The sequence below is a fragment of the Nelumbo lutea genome, chromosome 7 (assembly GCF_056320005.1).
Source record: "Nelumbo lutea isolate HS-2025 chromosome 7, American lotus-T2T, whole genome shotgun sequence".
Lineage (NCBI taxonomy): Eukaryota > Viridiplantae > Streptophyta > Magnoliopsida > Proteales > Nelumbonaceae > Nelumbo > Nelumbo lutea.
In genome coordinates this window covers 60,482,892-60,506,175 of record NC_142690.1, presented here as the reverse complement: position 1 = coordinate 60,506,175, position 23,284 = coordinate 60,482,892, and the positions used below count along the sequence as shown (strand labels likewise).

General features: G+C 31.6%; 1 protein-coding gene across 1 annotated transcript; it reads left to right on the top strand.

Annotated features, from left to right (window-relative positions):
• Positions 1–8,288: 8,288 nt before the first annotated feature.
• On the top strand, positions 8,289–17,576 carry VSR7 (VACUOLAR SORTING RECEPTOR 7). The gene is made up of 12 exons (XM_088955987.1): positions 8,289–8,919; positions 9,609–10,301; positions 10,397–10,485; positions 10,708–10,777; positions 12,457–12,540; positions 12,646–12,722; positions 13,141–13,222; positions 15,661–15,743; positions 15,884–16,054; positions 16,696–16,821; positions 16,941–17,046; positions 17,175–17,576. Exons 1-11 carry the CDS (start codon positions 8,625–8,627, stop codon positions 17,040–17,042), a joined length of 1,872 nt encoding a protein of 623 aa, XP_088812113.1. The 5' UTR covers positions 8,289–8,624; the 3' UTR covers positions 17,043–17,046; positions 17,175–17,576.
• The last annotated feature ends 5,708 nt before the right edge of the window (positions 17,577–23,284 follow it).

Below are 23,284 nucleotides of genomic sequence, written 5' to 3'. Positions count from 1 at the left end.
AAATAGTGTTATTACCAAAAGTAATAAATATGGTTAGTAAATTACCAAAAGTTAAATATTCTTATTAGTACGATTAGTAAATTAACAAAAATTAATAAATATTATTATTAATTAACTCATTAACAACATTTTATAGAAATTGAAAACTCTTTAACTAATTTCTATAAAATTGAGAATTATATTTAACAATTATCAAAAGTATAAAATTTTAGTTATTGTTATTATTATAATTAATAACCAAATACAAATTGTGGAACAAAATATTATAATGTTAGAAAATAAAATTATTAATTATTTTATATTGAAAAATAAAAGATCAATTAGTGTAATTTTGTTAGTAAACTACCAAATAAAAAAATATATTTAATAACAACTTAAAAAAAGTTCAATAAAGCCCCATAGTTACACAAATGTAATAAATTTTTCAAAAATTTTCATAAAACTACATTTTCGTAAAATAACATTTTTCAAATTAAAAGATATAAAGCATTTGAAAGTTTATTTAAAGTGCATTAAATACTTATTGAAAATTATTAGAATATTTTGGAAATTTTAGGAAAACTTATTACATTTGATAGATTTTGGAAAGCCATTGAAAAATTATGTATTTTTCATTGCAAATTATTGAAAATTATTAAAGATAAATGATTATGGGAAATGGGAAACTATAATTTGAACAAATAATTACACAAATTCTTAAGATAAATTTGTATATTATTAGAAAATTATTGGTTAGTTTATATTAGAAATTATAAGTTATATTAGTATAATTCCGTAAGTAAACCATTTAAAAAGAAAATAAATTATTTACTAACAATTTAAATAAATTTTCAAAATTACGCAAGTACAATAAATTTTCCAAAATTTTCATAAAATTACATTTTTGAATATTAAAGGCAATTTAATGTACTTTTAGAAATTTACCATGTGGTTGATACTCAATATATTCCTTCGATCATTTCTATCATAAAATTGAATATTGGGTTGACAGGACAGTATTCTTAAAACTAGATCAAACCAGATGGTTAGACCAGAAAAATTAGGAACCGGACACCGTTTCACCTTAAAACCACTTTTTGTCCAAAAATCCCTTATTTGGTTAAAGAACCGCTGACATGTGTAGTCGAACCGTCAACCCCTATAACAATTTTTGGCCTTTTTTTGTTTTTATAATTTTTTATTTTTACGGGGAGTGGGTGCCTTGCCTTGAGCTTGGCTTGGTGTGCGGCATGGCTTGGCCCAAGGCCTGACCCATAAACCAACTTGACCCACGACATGGCATGAGCCTATGCAGGGTTGAGCCATGGGCCGTGTTGAACAGACCCCCGAAATTATCCTAGAGGAGGGAGGCATGGCCCAAGACGCCTTGTGGGTTAGCACGACACGACTCACACTTTGTGCGGGCCACATGCAGATCGTGTCGTGCCAACCTAGCATGACCTAATTTACACCTCTAGTTGAACCCGTCCAATATTAGAGACGGGGTAGGGAAATTCAAGGATTGTCCATCCTTAATGAGGAGTGGGGTACCTTGCCCCTGAACTTGCCCGACATTGAGGTGTGGTTACCTTGCCCTGAACCCGCGTAACATTGGGGACAGAGTGGGGGTAGAATGTCTTGACTATGGGACAGGGAAAGGGATGGGGTGCCCTGCCTAAACCGACCCTATTGTCATTCCTATATAATTGTTAATTATTAGTGGAATTAATAAAATGTTAGCTTTTATAATTATTTTTATTTATTTAAAATTAATCAAAATTTCATTTAAAAATAATAAAAAAACTAAAAATTATTAAAATAACTACAAATTATTAATAAAACTAAATTTATAAAAAAAATTGTTCATATTCAATTAAAAATAATAAATTATATTTTATAAATCAACATTAAATGAAAAATAAAATTATTAATTCTTTTAGATTTTTTCGTGCATCACATGGGTCCCTACTAGTTAATAATTATAAATAAATGAATGAACCAATCAGGTTCATCTAACCACTTTAATTCTTTAAATCAAGTAGAAAAAACAAATTTTTAAATAAAACATAAAATATTATCTATATCTATATATATATACTAAATGGGGTGCATGATTCCCTCTAAAAGACTAGGAGTTGCCACCACCTAACACACGACTTATCTTTTTTTTTTTTTTTTCCTTTCCTTTTTATTAGGAAACTAACTATTCCCCACTTTTTCCTAAATTATCTCTAATTCCTCTTTATCCTCTCCCACTTTTCATCTATATCTATCTAAAGAAATTTTCAATTAAAACATTTAACAATTATTTAAATATTATAATGAAATTATGTAATAACTTTAAAATATTTATTAAGAACACAAAAAATAATTGTAATAGGTTTAATAATATTCATATTATTAATAATTTTATATTTTTATGAAACTTATTAATTTATAATGAAATTATATAATAAAAATATAAATTATAACTTACCAATATTTTAAAAACATAAATAAAAAAATATTAAAAATAACTAAATAATTATGTAACAAAATATTTAAAACTACATAATAAATTTATAAAAATAAAATTTAAATAACAAAAAAGATTAAACATTTTACATATTATTTAAATACTTAATTAGTTAAACATAACAGAATTATGTAATAATAGTATAAATTATAATTTCATGGATTATTAAATTTAATAAATAATTAATATTTTAAAATTTTGCATAATGGTATTATTTAAATAATTAAATAATATTATAAAAACTAATTTTTAAATACTTTACATGTCAAAATATTAATGACTAAATCATATCTTATATATTATTTCAGAAACAAAAAATAGATTAAATAACAAAATTATGTTAACATTAAAAAAATTATCAAAAGAACAAAAGTAATTATAACTAGCGGGCCCCATGCAATGCATGGGATGTGGCACCCCTCCTTGTCCCTCGTCCTAGTAGTCAAGTCACTCTATCCCATCCCTACCTCATCACTAGTGGCGGGATAGGTTAGATGCGAGGCACCCATTCCTCGTTGGAGATGGGGAATCCCCAAATTTTCCCCACCCCAAGGCAATGACCTAAAAATAATCTAATTTGTGGATACTTTACAAATAGGATTATGAGAATTTGGGGAATTTTAGGAATTGGATTATAACAATTTGAGGGTATTTTATAAATGGAATTGTGGCATCCTAGGATTATAAGAATATGAAGGAAAACTTAGAGATATTTTAAAAGTCAATATTAAATCTACTAATTATTTACTAATTTACCATTAGTTTTGGGGAATTATATGCAAACCCCGTCTCTTCCCCATCCCTAATTTGGAGCAAAAATATTTTTCCCATCCCCACCTTGTCTCTTCCCCATCCTTATTTAAGATTCGAGAAAACTTGCCCCATTCAGGATGGGGCAGGGTAGGGCCCTAGCTTTACAAAAAACACATCTAATATTATTAAATAATTAAATAAATACCATAATTAATAAAATATTGTTAATTAATGAATTACTAATTAACTATATCAAAATACCATTAATTAATTATAGTATTTTCATAAATAATGTTTATTAGTTAAATAAATTAAATTATTAAATAAATACCATAATTAATAACAAAAATATCATTAAAAATATTGTAAATAATTATGGTATTTATTTGTTTATTTAATTTAATTTAGGTATTTTGGTAATTTTAGTAAGCTCAGGGGTATTTTAGTCAATTCAGGTCTAAGGAGGCCAAAACAAAATTCTAATTTAATGGTGGGTATTTTGGGTTAAAAAAAATGAAGGGTTGAGATAGATTTGAGTATATACAGTGGTTTTGCATGTATAGGCCAATAAGATTGGCTAAAATGGAATCTTTTTATATGGAGGGAAAACAAAAGTATTTTTGACTGAAATTTTACAAGTTGGGGTTTTTAGGCATTTTGAAATGATTGGTGGGGTTAGATTGGCCTAAATAGGATCAGATTAGGTAAATCTAGAGGGATAGTGATTTGGTTAATTTATTAACTTTGAAATAGAATCTTGGTATAATGGAAGGGAAAATGAGGGAATTTTTTGTTGCAATTTGATAGGGTGGTGTTTTTTAGCATTATGGGTTGATTGGTAGCATCAGATTGGCCCAATTATGCAAATATTGAGCAGATTAGAAAAGGACTTGATTCAATTAATGCAAAGCTTTGAAATAGAATCTTGGTGTGATGGAGGGGTAAAGAAAGGTATTTTGGGTTGAATTTTTGTGGGTAGGGTTTTTATGGTGTTTAGAATCTTATGGAAACATCTTATTGATTTTAGAGGGCCAAAATCATGAAAATTTGGGTGAATGAGAGCATTCAAAATGGAATATTTGTTCGATGGGGCAAATGGGGGAATTTTATGTTGAAAATTTATGGGTAAATGTTTTGGTGTGTCTAGGGTTCAATTGTATGGTCTAATTAATTCACAGGTGTTAGAATCAAGGAGATTTGGGTTGTGGATGCTTCAAGCAAATGAGAGGGTTCAAAAGAGAATCTTGGTTTAATAAAAGAATAAACGGAGGGGAATCTTAGGCTAAAATTTTGAGGATTTTTAGGTACTTCGGAAGGATCAGAATAGTCTGATTTGGTGCTCGAGGTAAATTATGATTTCGACAACAAATTGAGCAAAAATCATGTGTTGACAATGAGATTTCTAGAGGTAAATGGTCTCTTGTATTATTTGGTGGGGTTTGATTGGTCCATAAGTGGTATGATAAAGGGCATTTAAGAAATAAATATCTTAGCCAATGAGATAGACCAAATTAAAATCTTAGTGCGGTGAAGAATTGAATGAGGATATTGTGATGAAATTTTGTGGTAAATTGTTTATAAGTACATAGGGTTCTTTAAAAACCCATTAACTCTAATTTACAATTCGATTAAAAAATCCTATGCATCACATGGGTTCCAACTAATTATTTATTATAGAAAAAGAAAACGAAAATGATCCGGCCTACTTTCCTTTTTCCAGTTCTCTTGGACAATAATGCCCTTTTATTCCCTATGCCTTGCCTTGTACACGTGGATAACATAAAGACCATTATGGGCTCCTCCGAATCTGATGAAACGAAACTAGCCATCAAATGATTCGTTCTTTTCTACTTTGGCGATGGCCTGGGACTGCAAGTACTAGCGCAATCTCAATTTCTCTCAAGTCAATGCTAGAATTGGTCCAATTGGAGGGTAGACCTTGACTTGGATACAAACAGAATGCATGGCCCACCATAACGTTGCACCAAATCATACGTCCATCCATCATCTATCCAGTGAATGTCAATGTCAAAAATTTCCGGGTCCCACACAGATTATCAGACTCGGTCAGATGCCTTTCCTTAAGAACTGTCAACGGATCGGGTTCGGGTCTACTCAACCGAACCGAGCAAACCTCTATTGATCGGGTTTGTGTCCAGGACTTGTTTTTACTAGGCTGGCAATGGGTCTGTTCCGACCTAATGTATAATATATAATATATTAAATATATATAAAATATAATGTATAATATATATAGAATATTTAATATATATATATTAAACATAAATGTTTAATGTTGGGCCGGTTTTGGTTCTAGCTGTTTTCGACCAAACCTGATTCATTGACAGCACTAGTTTTTACTGTTTTGAACCGATCCTAAATTGATTAATAATTAAAGGTAAATTGCTGAAATGAAGTTGCAAGTAAACCCCCTCCCTTAGAATTATCTAAGAGGGCATTTGTTTTTTCTTTTTTTTTTTTTTTTGGATTTTGAGACGAGGAAAATTTGGTCAATGGGATTGTGTGGGGACCAGGGGAAATTTATTTTCCATGGTATCACTTACCATCCATTTCCCAAGTGGATGAATAACTTTCCCACTTTGGGGAAAGTTGTCAACACTTGGATGGGATAAAAATGCCCATTTTAATAATTAATTTTTATGGCTAAAATTGTTATGGTATTGTTTATTTGGGATATTAAAGAACATGAGTAAATGCACTTACATGGGCTTCTACAGAAAAAAAAAAGCAATACAAATATTATGAAAACAAAAAAAGAGAATTTTAAAGTTGCACCTTTACCGAGTGATTGATATGAAGGGCAATTTTTGGAAAATAAATCAAATTTCAAAAGGGTTTGGGGTAACGAATCATGTTTAGAGAAAACTTGTTAAATAAATATTTTGGTCAAAGTAATTGCATGTGTATTTTGGACATTTCATGCCTATTTTATGGGGTTTACTTACAATTATGTATATTAAAAGTTCAGGGGAGGTGATTGAAGTTAACAAACTTTAGGAGAGGTTTCAGGAATTTACCCTATAATTAATAATATATAAAAGTTTCATGATTTATAACTTTTGTTATGAAAAACCTATGCTGCTAAAAAGACGGCATCAAAAAAGATTTGACCAATCAAACCATCTCATCTCCAAATATCATTGTCTACCACTTTTATGATATTGGTTGAATTTATTAAAATTTTGGGGTTTTTATTGTTCAGTGGGCCATTGAAATTTTAGTTCTATCGTACGGTTGGGGGTAGGTGCCAGCTCAGAATTGATGCCAATTTACAAATGGATATGAGTGTTATAGGTGGAGGTGTTCATAAATTTAAATTATTGTAGGTCTGCAGTTCAAATTAAAATTCTAAAGTGGAATACAGTGTAAAAATTGCTAAAAATTTTTGTCCCTATTCAGATGAGATGCCATTATATTTTACAGAATTGATAGAAAAGGACTTTTATCTTTTATTATCTTTCGAATAAATTTTCAAAGAGTACCATCAGCTTTATCGAATGATCGTTATGACTGTTAGGAGTGCAAATATAAATATAAATATATGTAATTAAAAATACATATAAAATGATACAAAATACAATATTTTATGTTGTACATATTTATATTTGTAATCCTTCAAAATGAAGTCTAAAGGATAACTTTGGTATTATAAATTTTTCGGAAGTGAATTATTAATAGTTTTAAACGGTAAAATGACAGAAGTCATATGTGGAACTGGTCAACGAAGGTATAAGTTGATTTTGAAAGCCCAGGATATGTACAAAATGCATAGTGTATAAATAAGTAATTAATACTAGTAGATATTATATGGGTGAATGAAATTGCTCATCTCAGAGGCATACATCATCATCTCTCGATATTACTTAAAGAATGGGGCAACGACTTATTGCTCAATCACTTACCTAATCTCTCTTAATTAATCAAATTGTTTATCTGGATTAAATTAAATTAAAATTAAAGGTAAATTACAAAAATTCCCCTTGTATTATGAGGTCAGTAACAAAGTCTCCCCTATATATTATATATTTTATTGCAATAAAGACTCCTCTAGTCTTAGCCGTTAAGTCAAATGGCAGAAAGTGTTAAATTATCAAAATACCCTACTAATTTTTTTTATTTTCTTTTTCTTGTCATTTTTCTCTTCAAACCTATTTAACCTAGGAAATTGAAATCTAATCTTCTAGAGTGATTTTGTTTGTTTTAATTGTTTGTTATTTTCTTTTCCATGACCAAAACATCATGACCATGTACAAGAAGATTTACAAGGATGAATTCCAGTGCCTTTGTTGGTTCACCCCGGAGCTTATTTAGCTCCTTTCTTGTCTTCTCACACAAACCCCCTGACCAAAATAATAATTCCAGAAATGATGGAGAATCATTGGCTCAATAAGGGATTCAAGCACATTAGATTCTACATGGAGAATGACCAGTTTCAAAACCGTTGTTTTTTTTAAGCCATTTCACCTAACATCAATGGAGAAGACGATGAATAGTATAAAAAGGATAGTTTAGATATTTAAAAAACTTTAAACAATCGAATAAATTTTTTTTTTTGAATTTAACCAACAGAACGTTAACGAAAGGGGGTCTTTGTTTAATGATTAAAGTTCAGGGGCGTCTTCGTAAATTACTCTAAAATTAATTGATTTACCAATGGGGGGCTGGGGGCCCACATAATTTTGATTGGTAGTAGTAGTATTATCTAATATTTTTATTTTTATTTATTCTTTATTTATATTACCTACCAAATAACAATGCTTTGCCCATGGTGGAAGAAGGTAAATAACATGGTAATTCAAGGTAGGGCCCACGTGATTTTAATTGAACGATCTGATTGGACTGATTGAGTTATCCTAGATGAGATACTGATGATACAATCAGATGGAGTAATTTGCCGGACAGTAGGACCCACCATCTCTTCTTCAGAACCATCTGATCTTGATATCACTGATTCACTGCTAAACTTGATGCGTAGTTGACACTCCTCTTGATTCTTAGCTATTAAGGCAACGTGATGTCATGATCATTGATCGGGGACTTATTGGACATTGAATAAAGAATTAGTGCAATCAGTGGAAACAAGATTCTCCCTTCGCTCTTCTCTCTCTCTGATGTCTCGTCCATGGTTGTTCCGCTTACTCCGTCAACCTCTCCATGTCGTTTATTTTACGTTACCAGGGAGATGTAGACGAGAAGAAAAGTCTTCTCTCTCTCCCTCTTCACTTGGATTCCGTTGTGAATAATCCTCACACGCTCATCCGAAATTTTCTTATCCTCGGGTACTTGTTCTTCAGAACACCCGATTCTCTCAGTCTCGGCTCCCATATACACAAAACGAAGAAAGTTTCAGATTTCAATGGCGTTTGGCAGAGAATTCCTAGTTTTGTTGCTGCTATTGACGGTATTAGATAGCTCTGTGTATGCTAGATTCGTTGTGGAGAAGAACAGTATTACTGTCCTGTCACCCGAGCGTCTTCGCTCGAAGCATGATGGTTCGATCGGAAACTTCGGTGTTCCAGACTATGGAGGAACGATGATGGGATCTGTTCTTTACCCTGATAAGGGCACCAATGGTTGTAATTCATTCGAGGGCGACAAGCCTTTCAAGCCCAGGTCTTCTCATCCCACCATTGTTCTCCTCGATCGTGGAGGTAATTAATTCAGTTCTGCCATCTTTGTAATTTGATTACCTGCGATAATTGGGATCACTTCTGTGATGGTTAGCTGCTACTTTTTATTGATTGAGCTTGTTATGAACGAAATTTTATGATTTTCACTGGTGTGCAGTTTTGTAAATTTTTTTGGTATTTATGTGCAGTTATGTAATTTGAGGTGGATCTTTTTCGTTCAATTTTTACATGTGGCAGTTACTAATGATTAGGTGTTAGTTTTTTCCGTTTTAATCTTCTTTTCTAATGGTTTTGTTTAAATAGTCTAGAAAGCAAGCTATTTCCTGTGATGGGTAGTTTTCTATTTCTGAATTCTCATTTGGATTATCTGATTCCTGCCTTCTGATTCTGGTATGTGCTTAGTACGTTTACGCCTGTGTGTGTGTTGATAGAATTGGTTCCTTTTGAAGTGGTTCTTCTATTTAGAAGTTAAGGGTATAATGCCATAAATGTTGATTTAATGGATCTAAATGTTTTGTCACATCGTGGAATTTTTATTGTATTTCTATTTTTATTATTTTGTTATGAAGCTTCCTGTAGTATTGATTTAATCATCTGTAGGTATAAATAATTGATTGGTACTCTGTAAGACTGTAACTGGTATCTCCAAATTATTTTTGATTGATATCTCAAAGATGGATGTATAATGATTTATTTTCATTTGCCTTCAGATTGCTACTTTGCTTTGAAGGTATGGAATGCTCAACAGGGTGGGGCTGCGGCAGTTTTAGTGGCTGATAGTATAGATGAACCTTTGATAACCATGGATTCTCCAGAGGAGAACACCGATTCGCAAGGTTATATAGAGAAGATCACAATCCCATCAGTTTTAATAGAGAAGTCCTTTGGTGAGAGTTTGAAGAAGGCTTTACTGAAGGGTGATGATGTTGTTATAAGGTTAGATTGGACAGAATCCATGCCCCACCCTGATGAGAGGGTTGAGTATGAGCTCTGGACCAACAGCAATGATGAATGTGGGGTTCGTTGTGATGAGCAGATGGATTTTGTGAAGAATTTTAGGGGTCACGCTCAGATTCTTGAGAAGGGAGGTTATACCCAATTTACACCCCATTATATAACTTGGTACTGTCCAGAGGCCTTCATACTTAGTAAGCAATGCAAATCTCAATGTATAAATCATGGGAGGTACTGTGCACCAGACCCAGAACAGGATTTTGGAGAAGGGTATGAAGGGAAGGACGTGGTGATTGAGAACCTGCGGCAGATTTGTGTGCACAGAGTTGCTAATGAAAGCAATCGTTCTTGGGTTTGGTGGGACTTTGTTACAGATTTCCATATCAGGTGTTCAATGAAGGAGAAGAAATATAGCAAAGATTGTGCTGAGGATATTATTAAATCACTTGGTGGGTGCTGCTGTGTACATTCAATGAAACAATATACAATATAAACGTAGTTTTCTTTTTCATTTCTTTTTAATGTATGCCATTCTATTTGTTAGGTTTGCCTATTGAGAAGGTCAAAAAATGCATGGGTGATCCTGATGCTGATGTGGAGAATGAAGTTTTGAAGATTGAGCAAGATCTCCAGGTCTCTTTTTTCTATATCTACTTTTTTTTTTTTTGCTTTATCATACTTATTGATGATAACAATTAGAAACCCCCCATGAGCATACTTGTCTATCATGTCATTGTGAAGTAACTATCTGAACAAAAGCGATCTCTAAATCTTGATGCAAAAAAGACATGGGTTTCTTATCTTCATTCACAGGACTATGCAAACTCATTATGTATTTCAATTTTTAAAATCTAGGTTGGTCGAGGATCTCGTGGTGATGTTACCATTTTGCCAACCTTGGTTATTAATAATGTCCAATATCGAGGTTTGTTACTTGACACTTTCTATGGGAGTACTATAAATTTTACTTATTTCTTGCTCTTGTTTCTTGTCAATGAGTCATAATGTTTGCATGTTTGCACTCATTGCTCGTATTATTTATTAGGAGCCATCGCTTGGTGTAATGGTAAAATCTCAGTCTAACAAGTTGAGAAAGCAGGTTTAAGCCTGAGAACCGCCACTTTGTGCCAAAAAAAAAAAACCATAGTTAGGTCGTTATCCGGTCAACCCCTCCCAATACCCTGAATAGATGGGACCATCATTGGGTAATGGCCTTTAGAATTCTTATGAATAAAAAACAGCATTGTGTAGTATAAGAAGGTAACTACAAGGAATTATTGAAGTTGTCAAGCTTAGTCATTAAACTACCATGGTTTTAATTGTTAACAATGTGTAAGCATTTTTCTTAGGTCTCCGTCTCTAGAAATAAAAAGATTATGGTTTCTGAACTTACATATAGCTTTATTTCTTTTACTACTTTTTCTTAGTTATGGTTTGAGGTGGTTTTCTCATCAACATGTCATTTAATGTGCTGATGGTTGTTGTTGCATACCATTATGTGTGTGTGTTTATACATGCCTGCATGTTCAAAAAGGAGTGATCTAGCATAAGTTCGAAGCCTTAAAAGGGAAAGGTGGAGGAAAAAAGGAGCCTTCATTGAGGTAATATGAATAAAGGAGGGATTTGCAAGCCAATTATTTAACAGAAGATGCAACCTTTAGAGTTCAGAAAGACGAACAGGATTCATACTGCCAACTTCTGGGTGCCATAAAGCAGGTGATAGCTATGATGAGATGAAGGTGTTTGTGGATGGACAGGTGGAAATGTGCATGTGCTATGTGTGTGTCTCAGGAAGGGGGTTAGTGGTTTAGTGCTGTCCTACAGACAGATTCTGAACTAACATCCTTAGTATCAAAATGTTTTATGTAACCCTTGAAATCGCCGTATTTGGTTTGTTTTGATGAATCACCATATTTGGTTTTTCATCTCATACTTGTGGAGACACATTGCTTTATGTAAATATCATTATCATCATTGTTTCTTATGACATCCACCAAAGTCTTTTTTTTTTCTCCTGCCCCCATCTCTTCTAGCTCCTTCAGCTTGTAACAGATCACTTTTCCTAACAGGTGCTGTAGATGGCCTTCTATGCATGTGAGCAAACCATCTCAATCTACTTTCTCTCATTTTATGACCTATTAGAGCTACTCCTGAATTCCTTCATATGACTTCACTTCTAACCCTGTCCTTTTTAGTTTTACTGATTCAATCACCTAGGTTCAAGGGTTTAAATTTTGACAAGAAATCCAGAACTTAGGTTTTGTTTCAGTTTCGATAGAATGAAATGAAATATGTATGGATCACAATATAGAGGGAGATTTGTATGAAATAAACAGATGAGTGAAGAAGAGAAGAAATAATGAATTATAGAATACATAGGAAGTTTAGATGAAGGTTTAAAAAGAAATAGGGAAAAAACAAGAAACATAAGAGAATACCTATATTTAAAACACACTCTGATAACGAAATTTAAATCCTTGCAAAAGCCTCGGTAATTTTGAATATGATTGTGACATGATACTATACTTCAGGATGATCACAAAATATTTGAAACTGAACGATCAAATTGGGATTTTACAAGTTGTTGTACTGCTTATTCTGAAGGTAAATTGGAGAGGACTGCAGTTCTGAAGGCTATATGTGCGGGATTTAAAGAGACAACAGAGCCCCGGGTTTGTTTAAGTGCAGGTCAGCATCCCTATTCTTTTCCAAATCTATATTGTTTTATCCTGGCTACTGAACTTGAAATTTAAATAGGATTGGATATTACATTGGCTTCTGTCATTTCTACAGATATTGAGACTAATGAGTGCCAGGAAAGGAATGGTGGATGTTGGATGGATTCTCGATCTAATATTAGTGCTTGCAAGGTATTTAAAAATTTATATTTTAGCCACAAGGAAGTAAGGTTCATAATTCTGAATAGTTTGTGGTAATCCAAGAAGGCTTTGTAACTATCAGACTTTTACTTCTGTTAGGGTAGCTTGTTTACATTAATGAAATTCTGTTATAAAAAAGGTTCATAATTTTTTTAAATTTGTTATCCCAATTAATCTGGGAAAGAAATACCAGGGTATGCTAGTTAATTTTTGTAACTGCAGATAGTAATTGTAAAATATGCCCCTCACATTCACATTCTCAGTGAGTGAGTTTTTGAATTGATCCTAGTTGTAGTCAAATCCAATTAATTGTTCACTTGTACTTCTGCCACTTCTATTTGCTTACAGAATTTAAGATTCTAGAAGTTCTCATTTTTAATGGATTTTTGTGTTGCTTCTCCTTGATTAGGATACATTCAGAGGAAGAGTTTGTGAATGCCCTGTGGTGAATGGTGTTCAGTATCATGGAGATGGTTATACATCTTGTGAAGGTACATCATCTCCCCTCCCCCCCTCCTACTGAGAAAAAGAAGTGTATGAAATTTAGTTGTGACCAGTTTTGCTTGTACTTAGAGATGGGACTTGGAATCCAAAGCAAGTCCAAGAGTCTGACATGGCAATATGAGAAAAAATGAACTTGAGGTTATGCTTATGGGATGAGTATATACTATTAAAATAATTCATATTTTTTGAGTTCTAACATTATTTAACTTCAAAAGGGGATCTAAAATAGTGCCTTTGTCACCAAGAAATGTTTGATATGAAAAATGGCATTAAATTAGCTATTCATTTACGTCAAAACAAGCATGGAGATAATAAGTCAAACTGTTACATAGTAGTGTCCTCAAGAATCTGTGGGGTTTCAAACTCCAACTGTGTTAGACAAAGACACATCATCCATTTAAGAGAGTCCATGAAACACTGGTTGTTCCTGTACAACCATCATAGAACGTAGAGACAATGCTTGTACCTACAATATGAGGATCCCCTACGCTACATTGCAATTATTTTTTCAGAGTTGAACTCTTCTATCTTGTTCCTCATGCACCAAATTATATTTTAAGTTTTAGAGACTTGTCAACTTCTTAAAAACCAAACTGGATGCCTAACCAATGGATCAACTGTCTACTTTAAACTGTCTGATCCATTAATAAATCAATAAAAATTAGGAAAAACTTAAAACATAAGAAATAAAAGAGAAGAAAAATAAATAAATAAGCCAGGAAAAGTATAAGATATCCAAATACCTATTCATACCTAGCATACCAGTGCCAAACACAGTTTATACCCAATACAACACCAGGAGCTGCATGGGCACTATTACACTTTATAGTATTAAACTTTAGAACATATAAAATGATATATTTAAACAAATTATACCACAAAAATATGTATATGTTAGAGGTTTAATTAATTTAGCAAGATATTCATACTATGAAATGACAACTTCAAAATCAAGATAGAGAAGCATAATATAGGCATAATAGATGTGATACTCGTATCCTTAATCCATATACAGGATCCAAGGAAACAGAGAATCATATCCCAATTTCTCATCTGAATCCAGGTATTATAGGAAAAGATTAGGACCCAATCAAGATACAATTTTTTTAACCATCTTCTAGCAGTCCATTTTAAAAAGAGATTTAACCATCTCCTAGAATTTTAATAGTGGTTTACTGGTTCGTGGTGACTTACTAGGTGATCATTTAAAAAATATAATTTATTGTTCTTAAGATATTTCAGAATTCACCTTAATAAGATGGATTCTAGGAACCTGCAATGCAATGCATACACATAAGTATTGCCTCTGGCTTCTTAATCTACAAATGAATTTAGAAACTCTGTTATGCAAGCAAGACTTTCAATATCCTATTGATAGTTTAAGCTTGATTCATAGCAGTTTCATGTACTCAAGAAATATCACATTTAAACTTGTTTTCATAGTTCTTAAGGTTAGAATCAGGTTTCAATAAAAAAAAAAGAATAGTCATCATCATCAACACATTATGCCATCTAATTCAAATGTTATATCACTATCTACAACCGTCTTCTAGAGATATTGTTTCATCCTTTATGAGCCTTCAACCTGTATCATAGTGTTTTTTCCCATAATTCTTCTGTTTTACATGCCCATACCATCTGAGTTCATCCTTCTTATCATATTCACCTATGGTGGCTATAGTCAAGTATCACAAGGATCTGATTTTTTATGATTATGTCTTTCCCAGGCTTCATACTTATTTATAAATTTAAATTAATTAATTCCTTTGTATCAACTAAACATAATCCTTTTGATGTGCTTCACGATTGTCTAGCATGGCACTCCATAAAATTAATACTTTTCCCTTCTCTTTGGTATGTAATATACACATAGAAATTTGGGTTTTGGAAGAACATGTTCACTTAACCTTGCTGCTCTAGTCCCATGGGAAATATGGCCCTTGATATGACCTCATGGATAATAAATTGGAAGTTTAGAAAATGGTTGCTTTGATTGCTTCCTGGCTAGTTCACTAGCAGTATCTCTTTCCATGTTGTTAATGAACTCACACTTTGCATAGATGAAATTTAGGAAAAGGATCTGGATTTTTTCTTGGGCCTAAGAGAACAGAATATTTAAACTTAGATTAGTCCACCCTACTAATTCCATCATTGATATAAAAAACGATTTCAAATTTTATGCTTTATCTAGGATTACAACCAGCTCCCTACCCTTTATGGATAGAACGGAACCTTTTTTTTTTCAAATTTGTGGAGGGGTGGGGGGATGGGGAGGTGAAGATGAGGTTTGCCCCCAGGTCTGTGGGAGATACATCCACTGACTTTACCAAGAGCCAGTTGGTGTCTCCTATTGAATGGAGATAATTGTTATTGTAGGCAATCACCTTTGGAGCTGACATTTTTTCTTCTTTTCTTTGATTAACAGCTGTGGGACCTGCAAGGTGTATGATGAACAACGGTGGCTGCTGGTCAGAGACTAGAAATGGGAAGACCTTTTCAGCATGCTCAGTTCCGTCACATTGTCCCCTATACTTTTCCTTTATGATTCTACCATTCTACCATTTTCAGCATGGCTGGTCAGAGACTTGAAAATATCTTATTTTCTTTTTTGTTCATGTCTTATTCATTCTTTTATTTATATGAATTAGGAGTCTGAGGTAAAAGGATGTCACTGCCCACCAGGATTCCGAGGGGATGGTCATACTTGTGAAGGTGCTTTCCAAAGATCCCAATTTGATTCCTATTGGATACTTCCATATAACTATTTGGCACATTTGATATTAAATTCTCTGATCCCTAATCTAACAGAGCTTTTGAATGTACAGACATTAATGAATTAATTTAGCATTTTGTCAAGAGTGGCTTTCAAGATTGAGGTGCATTGTCATCCTAGGAAGGACAACTTTTGCAGTCCTCGTTAACTCTATTCCTCTAACTAACCATTCTATGGATCCCACCTTGGGGTTCTCCTAGAGTCTAGTCACTGAGATCCGACTTGATTTGCTGTCGATGGATATCCAATCTATAATCATGAAAATCCATATTGGTTTTTTGATGTAGCTATGGTGCAGAACATTAAGGATTCAGCTTTTCAAATAGTTTCTATGTTCTTCATTCCAAATGTTTCTCAACTCAACTCAACTATGCCTTATAAAACTTGTATGGTCAGATACTTGGCTATGGTACATGACCTCAAAGAACAAATATTAGTATTTAAATTGATTTAAATGTTTTGAATCACCACTTTGAAAGTTGAAGATACAAGACTGGCATGGTTCATTTTGGTTTTCATTAGTTATGTGTGTAAAATTTGATTTAATTCAGTGGGGTCAGATCTGGAATTGGGATTTTCAGATCCACTTGTTCTCAGAGTAATGTTTCCAGCAAATATAAAATCTCAAATTCACGAAACTAACTTCGTTTGATCCCTTTTAAAATTTACCATGTAATTTGCTTTTAATCCTTGTCCATCCATTGTACAGCTAGGAATTCATCAAAATACGCATGGTTCCTTACATTCTTGGTTCTAGCATGTATTGCGGGGGCTGGTTCAGCAGGTTATATATTCTACAAGTACAGGCTTCGGGTATGTCAAACAGAAGAAACCTTATTTCCATATTTTCGCATGTGCATCTTCTATCTGTATGATTATTTTTATCAGTTACATGTTCCCTTCTGAACTTTTGGTTATCACTTTCATTGTAGTCATACATGGACTCGGAGATCATGGCTATCATGTCACAATACATGCCACTCGACAACCAACAAAATGAGGCCCAGCCACTGCGACAAGGTTCATCAGTATAAGGAGGTATTTGTCTTCTAATATTAATCTCTTTTCTTCCATTAGATTATCATCTTTTAGTGCTCTAACAGTTTCCATCTATAATTCTTTCACCATCTAATCAGATGTTTAATTTTGGTTTTTGTTATTTGAAGAAGTGAAACGACTTTAAAACCAGTGCAGCATGCTTTCATCAGAGAGCTAAGTGGATATACTGTCAATTTTCTTATATGTTTACCATTCTCAGTTGTTCCAAAGAGCTCCAACTGTTTTCCTGCACGCCAAACTTACAGAAAAAAAAAAAATCTGTGAAATATCGGAGATAGAGTCAAAGATGGAAGTCCTCACAAAGTCCATTTCGTTCTTCTTTTTAGTGTAGATGAAAATAAACTGTGTAATTGTAGTGTTAATGAATAATACAGATTGGTAGTGTAAGTAAGAAAAGAGAAAGAAAGAGATACAGATGCCTTTAAAGGGAAAAGCAACTGAAGGTTGTGTTGGACTAATGCTGCAGAACTAGCAATGTTGACTACCCGGCTTTCATGCTTGAGGGTTTAGTTTTTGGTTTGTTGGGACGATACTTAGATTTTTTTTTCTTTTTTTTTGTAAATAAATAAATAAGGAATTTTATTAAAGAAAAGAAGAATACAACAAGGTGATAAGCTATAAAAGGCAAAAGCCCATAACCCACCAATCCCTTTTAAATACGAGATTTTTCTTTCCCTAACCTTACAAAGAAGAGGTAGAATTCACTCTCAAGACCCAAAAAACCTCAAAGCCCAAAAAATTCTCCCTAAGAGGCTTAAATCTCCAAACCAAAACCGACCCTAATAACCTTCAGTCCTTCACCACTCAGAACTCCTCTTAAGATCTTTCTGCATTCGAAAGTTAGTCCACAAGGGCTTCATGTGTTCGCTCTACCATGTTCTATGGTGGCGCAGAATCCTAGCCACGTGGCTAGAATAAACCCTTCAATGGGGCAAATGTTTAGAACTAAAAGAAGTTCAACTTTCAACGGTTGGTGGTGTCACTTGAGGAAACCTCCTATTACTTGTTGGGTATAGACGACCAGAGGGTTCCTGTCTAATGAATGGTTTGATCTCTGTATAATATATTCAAATTAAAGCTTAACCGACCTAATAAGGTAGGTCATCACTCAATTGCCTGTTAACCATGAAATAATATCTAGGAATATTATCCAGTGAAGGGAGGGGAAGTAGAGAGAGAATGGAAAAGCAGACTCAATTCAAAGGCTTTGTTGGTACAAGAATTTCCATATTATCAAATGTTTCTTCATCAAATTATGGGCACGCTGACGCAGTCATCCTTTAGAGGTTGGACCCAAGAACCAACAATTAGGATGGTTCCATCAACAGTTCAGCTAAACGACAACCACTTTAGATTTGAACCTATATATATATATAGCAAGACAGTCCACATCACTGTGATTTTCCTTGTTCCATTACTCCAACCTTGCAATCTTCTTGACTCTCTCATCTCTCCCTTCCCACCCCTCCTAGTTTGCCATCTCAGCACCCTCTCTCTTCATTCTTCTCCCTTCCCATTAGGTTCCCTCTCTCTTCTCACAACTCACGTCTTTCACTCTCTATAACAACATAATTTCTTAATTAGTTAAATACAAGGTTTAAAGTGTTGGAAACGCTATGCGTATCGGAAAGGTAAATTTAAGAGACGTATTGGGATACACCTTGGATACACATGGATACGGACGTAAAATTAAGATACATATATGCATGAAAATGCTATAAATACTTTAATAAATTATAAATAAACATTAGTATCACTAAATATAAGACATAGATGGGATATTTATGCATAAAAATAACATGTTTTAGTGTGTTTTATGAAAAACATATTATAGTCAACACACAGTGACAAAAACATACTATTTAATAAAGTACTTAATTTAGTTCCAATGTGTTTGCTTGTTTTATTTTAAAAATTAAATTAAAATTAAGAAATGTAAATATGTAATATCAAAATTGAATGGCTTTTTGGACATAATAGGTCAAGTAATTATTTTGTATGTTTCATTCTAATTTTCTAAAAACCAAATAATTATTTATTTTTATTCAAATAATTATTTTGGATGTTTTATTAATTTATTCTAAATATTAAATTAAAATTAAGAAAAGAAAATATGTAACAGAAAAATTAAATGAATTTATGGACATATTAGATCAAGTAGTTATTTTGCATGTTTCTTTCTAATTTTCTAAAAACTGAACAATTATTTATTTTTATTCAAATAATTATTTTGGATGTTTTATTTTAAAAATTAAATTAAAAATAAGAAAAGTAAATATATAATAGAAAAATTTAATGGATTTATGGGCATAATAGGTCAAGTAATTATTTTGCATGTTTCATTCTAATTTTCTAAAAGCTGAATAATTATTTATTTTTATTCGAATAATTATTTTGGATGTTTTATTCTAAATATTAAATTAAAATTAAGAAAAGTAAATATGTAACAGAAAAATTATTTTCTGTTAACATAAAAGATCAAGTAATTATTTTGCATGTTTCATTCTAATTTTGTAAAAACTGAATAATTATTTATTTCTATTCAAATAATTATTTTAGATGTTTTATTCTAAATATTAAATTATAACTAAGAAAAGTAAATATGTAACAGATTATGGATAATATATCAAGTAATTGTTTTGCATGTTTCATTCTAATTTTCTAAAAACTGAATAGTTATTTATTTTTATTCAAATAATTATTTTGCTTCTTTTATTCTAAAAATTAAATTAAAATTAAGAAAAGTAAATATGTAACAGAAAAATTGAATGGATTTATGGACATAATAGATCAAGTAATTATTTTGGATGTTTCATTCTAGTTTTCTAAAAACTAAATAATTATTTATTTTTATTCAAATAATTATTTTTCATGCTTTATTCTAAAATTAAGAAAAACAAATATGTAACAGAAAAATTGAATGGATTTGATCTATGGACAGGGTAAATCATCCATAGATCTACAAACATACTCAGCTTATAGGGTAAAATTACATAAAATTAAAAAAATTATAAATATATAAAAAATCAATTGTTTATCAAAAAATTCAATTGATTCATGGACATGGTAGATCATCCATAGATCTATAACATACTCAGCCTATAGGGTTAGATCATATAAAATTAAAGAAATTATATATATTATTCTAAAAAAAATCAATTATTTAGAAAAAAACTCAATTGATATATAGACATGGTAGATCGTCCATAGATCCACAACGTACTCAGCCTATAGGGTTAGTATGCTGTAAATCTATCACATAAAATTAAAGAAATTATATATATTTTACTTATTCTAAAAATAAAAAAATAAAAAAATCAATTATTTAGAAAAAATTCAATTGATCTATGGGCATGGTAGATCATCCGTAGATCTACAACATAATCAATTTCTATAGGTAGATCTACAACATAATCAATTTCACAAATATTTACATATAGCAGCTAAATAAGTGGGATTTTTTTGCACAAGAATAGAAGATCAACATACATAAAGATGTTTTCAAGCATCCAAACTAAAAAAAAAAGGGCCAAAAACATTGGCTAAAAATGTAAAAAATTTTGAAAAAACATCCTATTTTCAGTACTTTTTAAACAACCTTGAAAAACTTGGTGAATATTTCAATTTTGTAGGTGTTTGGGGAAGAAAGAGGGCTTCTAAAATGGGTTTAGAAGCCCTCTTTCGAAGGTTGTTCTACTTGTAACAGTGAATTCGTTGCATATCAACCGATACTCGGTCGAAACATATCAAAACGGGCCGATACCAGCCTGATACGAAGTTGATATTGTTTTGGCACAGCGAAAAGAGACAGTATCTTCGATTTAGGACCATCTCTCGTGCAAGTAAGTCGAAAAACCGATACATATTAATCGATACGTGACAAAATTTTAAACCTTGGTTCAATATATGTTTTATCCTATCTTTCACTTTGTATCCCTATTTTTAATTGAGGTTGCAACTTGTGTCGGGTTGGCCCGAACCCAACCCAAAAAAGTTAGGTTGGGTTGGGTCGGGTCGATGTTTGGGTTAGGGTTAGGGTTGAAATTCATGAACTTGACTTTATTTCGAGTTGGGTTAGGGTTGACCCCTTAGCCAACCCAAACCTGACTCTAGAGTACATGTCATATATAAATAAATATATGTTATATGTAATATATGTCATACATTGATTTGTTTAGATTCATGATATTTGTATAGCCCCACCACATAGTATTATGTATTTATTTTAAGATAATCACTTTACTTAATCCTAATCGGAAAGACTAAAACCTTAATAAATTTATTTTATGTTTTTTGATAATTTTATTCTTCATCTCCTCTATGTTGTTTGCTGCCCAAGAAAGATCTATCTTAAGTCCTAACTCATGATAAATTATAGTCATTTTAACACTTGTTTTTCTGAATTTTGTACCAAAAGTACAAAAAAAAAAAAAACGTCAACAAACAAATACTAATGAAACATACAATTAATATATGTAGTGAAAGTTGAGTTAAGATATAAAATTGAGAAATTCTATGAGGTTTTAAGAGATGGGAAAAAGGTTGGGTTTGGCCCCCAACCCAACCCGAAATTGACTTTGGGTTGGATTGGGTTAGGGTTGAAGGAATTTAGTTAGGTTAGGGTTAGGGTTGGGTTGGTCGGGTTGAAGGTCAGGTTGGGTTAGGGTTAGAGTTGGGGTTTAGAACTTAGGGTCGGGCTAGGGTTGGCCTCAACTCGACCTAACCCAACCTGACTTGCAGCCCTATTTTTAATCCATATCATTTTTGAAACTACCAATTCCAAACTCTACTTTCCCAAAAAAAATCTTCCTAAAATCTCCCTCTCATGGGTTAACTCTAGCTATTGGGGCCCAACAGCATAAGCTATTGAGATAGTTTCTGGGTTGGGCACGTTCTGTGCAATTCACATATTCATGCCCATGCTTTGGTTTTTAGTCAAAATAAATTAAGATGTAATTACTAATTTACCCATTCTCATGGTAATGTGGCATTTCCAGAAATTCTCTCAACATCATAGGTTGTTGGCCCCCAATAGCTAAAGTTTTTCCCTCTCCCACACGTTCCAATAGCCTAAATAATCTAATATCCTAAAATTTCTCCTAAACAACCTCTCCCACTATCCCCAACTTTCTCCTAAGTTATCTCTAATTTAGTAGAGAGTTTCTCTCCTAAATTATCTCTAATTCTTATTTATCTTTTCCCCACTTTTTATTTACGTCTATCTAAAGAAAGTTTGAATTAAAAAATTTAATAATTACTTAAATATTCTAATAAAATTATATAATAACATTAAAATATTTATTAAAAAGAAAAAATTATAATTGATTTAATAATATTCATATTATTCATAATTATATATTTTTACAAAACTCACCACAAAATTATGTACAAACTACAAACATATAAATTATGATTTTTATAGATTATTCAATCTAAATGTTATACAAATAATAAAAGTTTAACATTAAAAAATGAAATAATATTCAAATATTTCAATAACTAAATATCTTAAATAACAAAATATTAAAAATAATAATATATTTTAAATAGTTACTGAAAACTTTCAATTATAATAAATAGATTATGATTTTAAATATTTAGTTAAATAACTAATTTTTTAAAAAACAAAATTTTTAACATAATTAAATTTTAAATAGTTAAAATAACAAAATTATGCATTAATAGTACTATTATTTTACATATTATTAAACTCAACAAGGAATCAATATTTTAAAATTTAAATAATGATATTATTCTAACAAATAAATAATATTTGTTGGAGTTTATACCAACAATGTTTGTTGTAAATAACTAATTTCATTTACAGCAATTAATAATTCTAGGAGAATAACTTTCAAAAAAAATTAATGTTTATTAATAATAGTTTTAGAAACTTAAGCTATATTTATTATATATTTATATATACTAAAATTAGTATTTATTGTATTTCAATAATTATTTGTTGTTTTTTGATAAATATATTTTCAATAATTATGTATAAATCTATTTTTGTTTTGTTGTTTAATAGAAAGTTTTCAATAATTATTGGAGTTTAAACAATTATTATTTGCCTTTTTAAATTTAATTTATTGTATATTTTCACTATAATTTTTTAATAATTATTGGAGATTAAACTATTGTTCATAAGTTGGTTCGGTTCAATTGTAGTGGTCAGGTTGGAGAGTTGGTCACTCATACTCAAGTTATATCGGTTTGA

Coding starts and splice junctions, on each gene's coding strand:
- VSR7 (XM_088955987.1), top strand. CDS start 8,625: ATGGCGTTTGGCAGAGAATTCCTAGTTTTGTTGCTGCTATTGACGGTA. Junction 12,723..13,140: donor CTAATATTAGTGCTTGCAAG/GTATTTAAAAAT, acceptor CTCCTTGATTAG/GATACATTCAGAGGAAGAGT. Junction 16,055..16,695: donor ATCTAACAGAGCTTTTGAAT/GTACAGACATTA, acceptor ATTTGCTTTTAA/TCCTTGTCCATCCATTGTAC.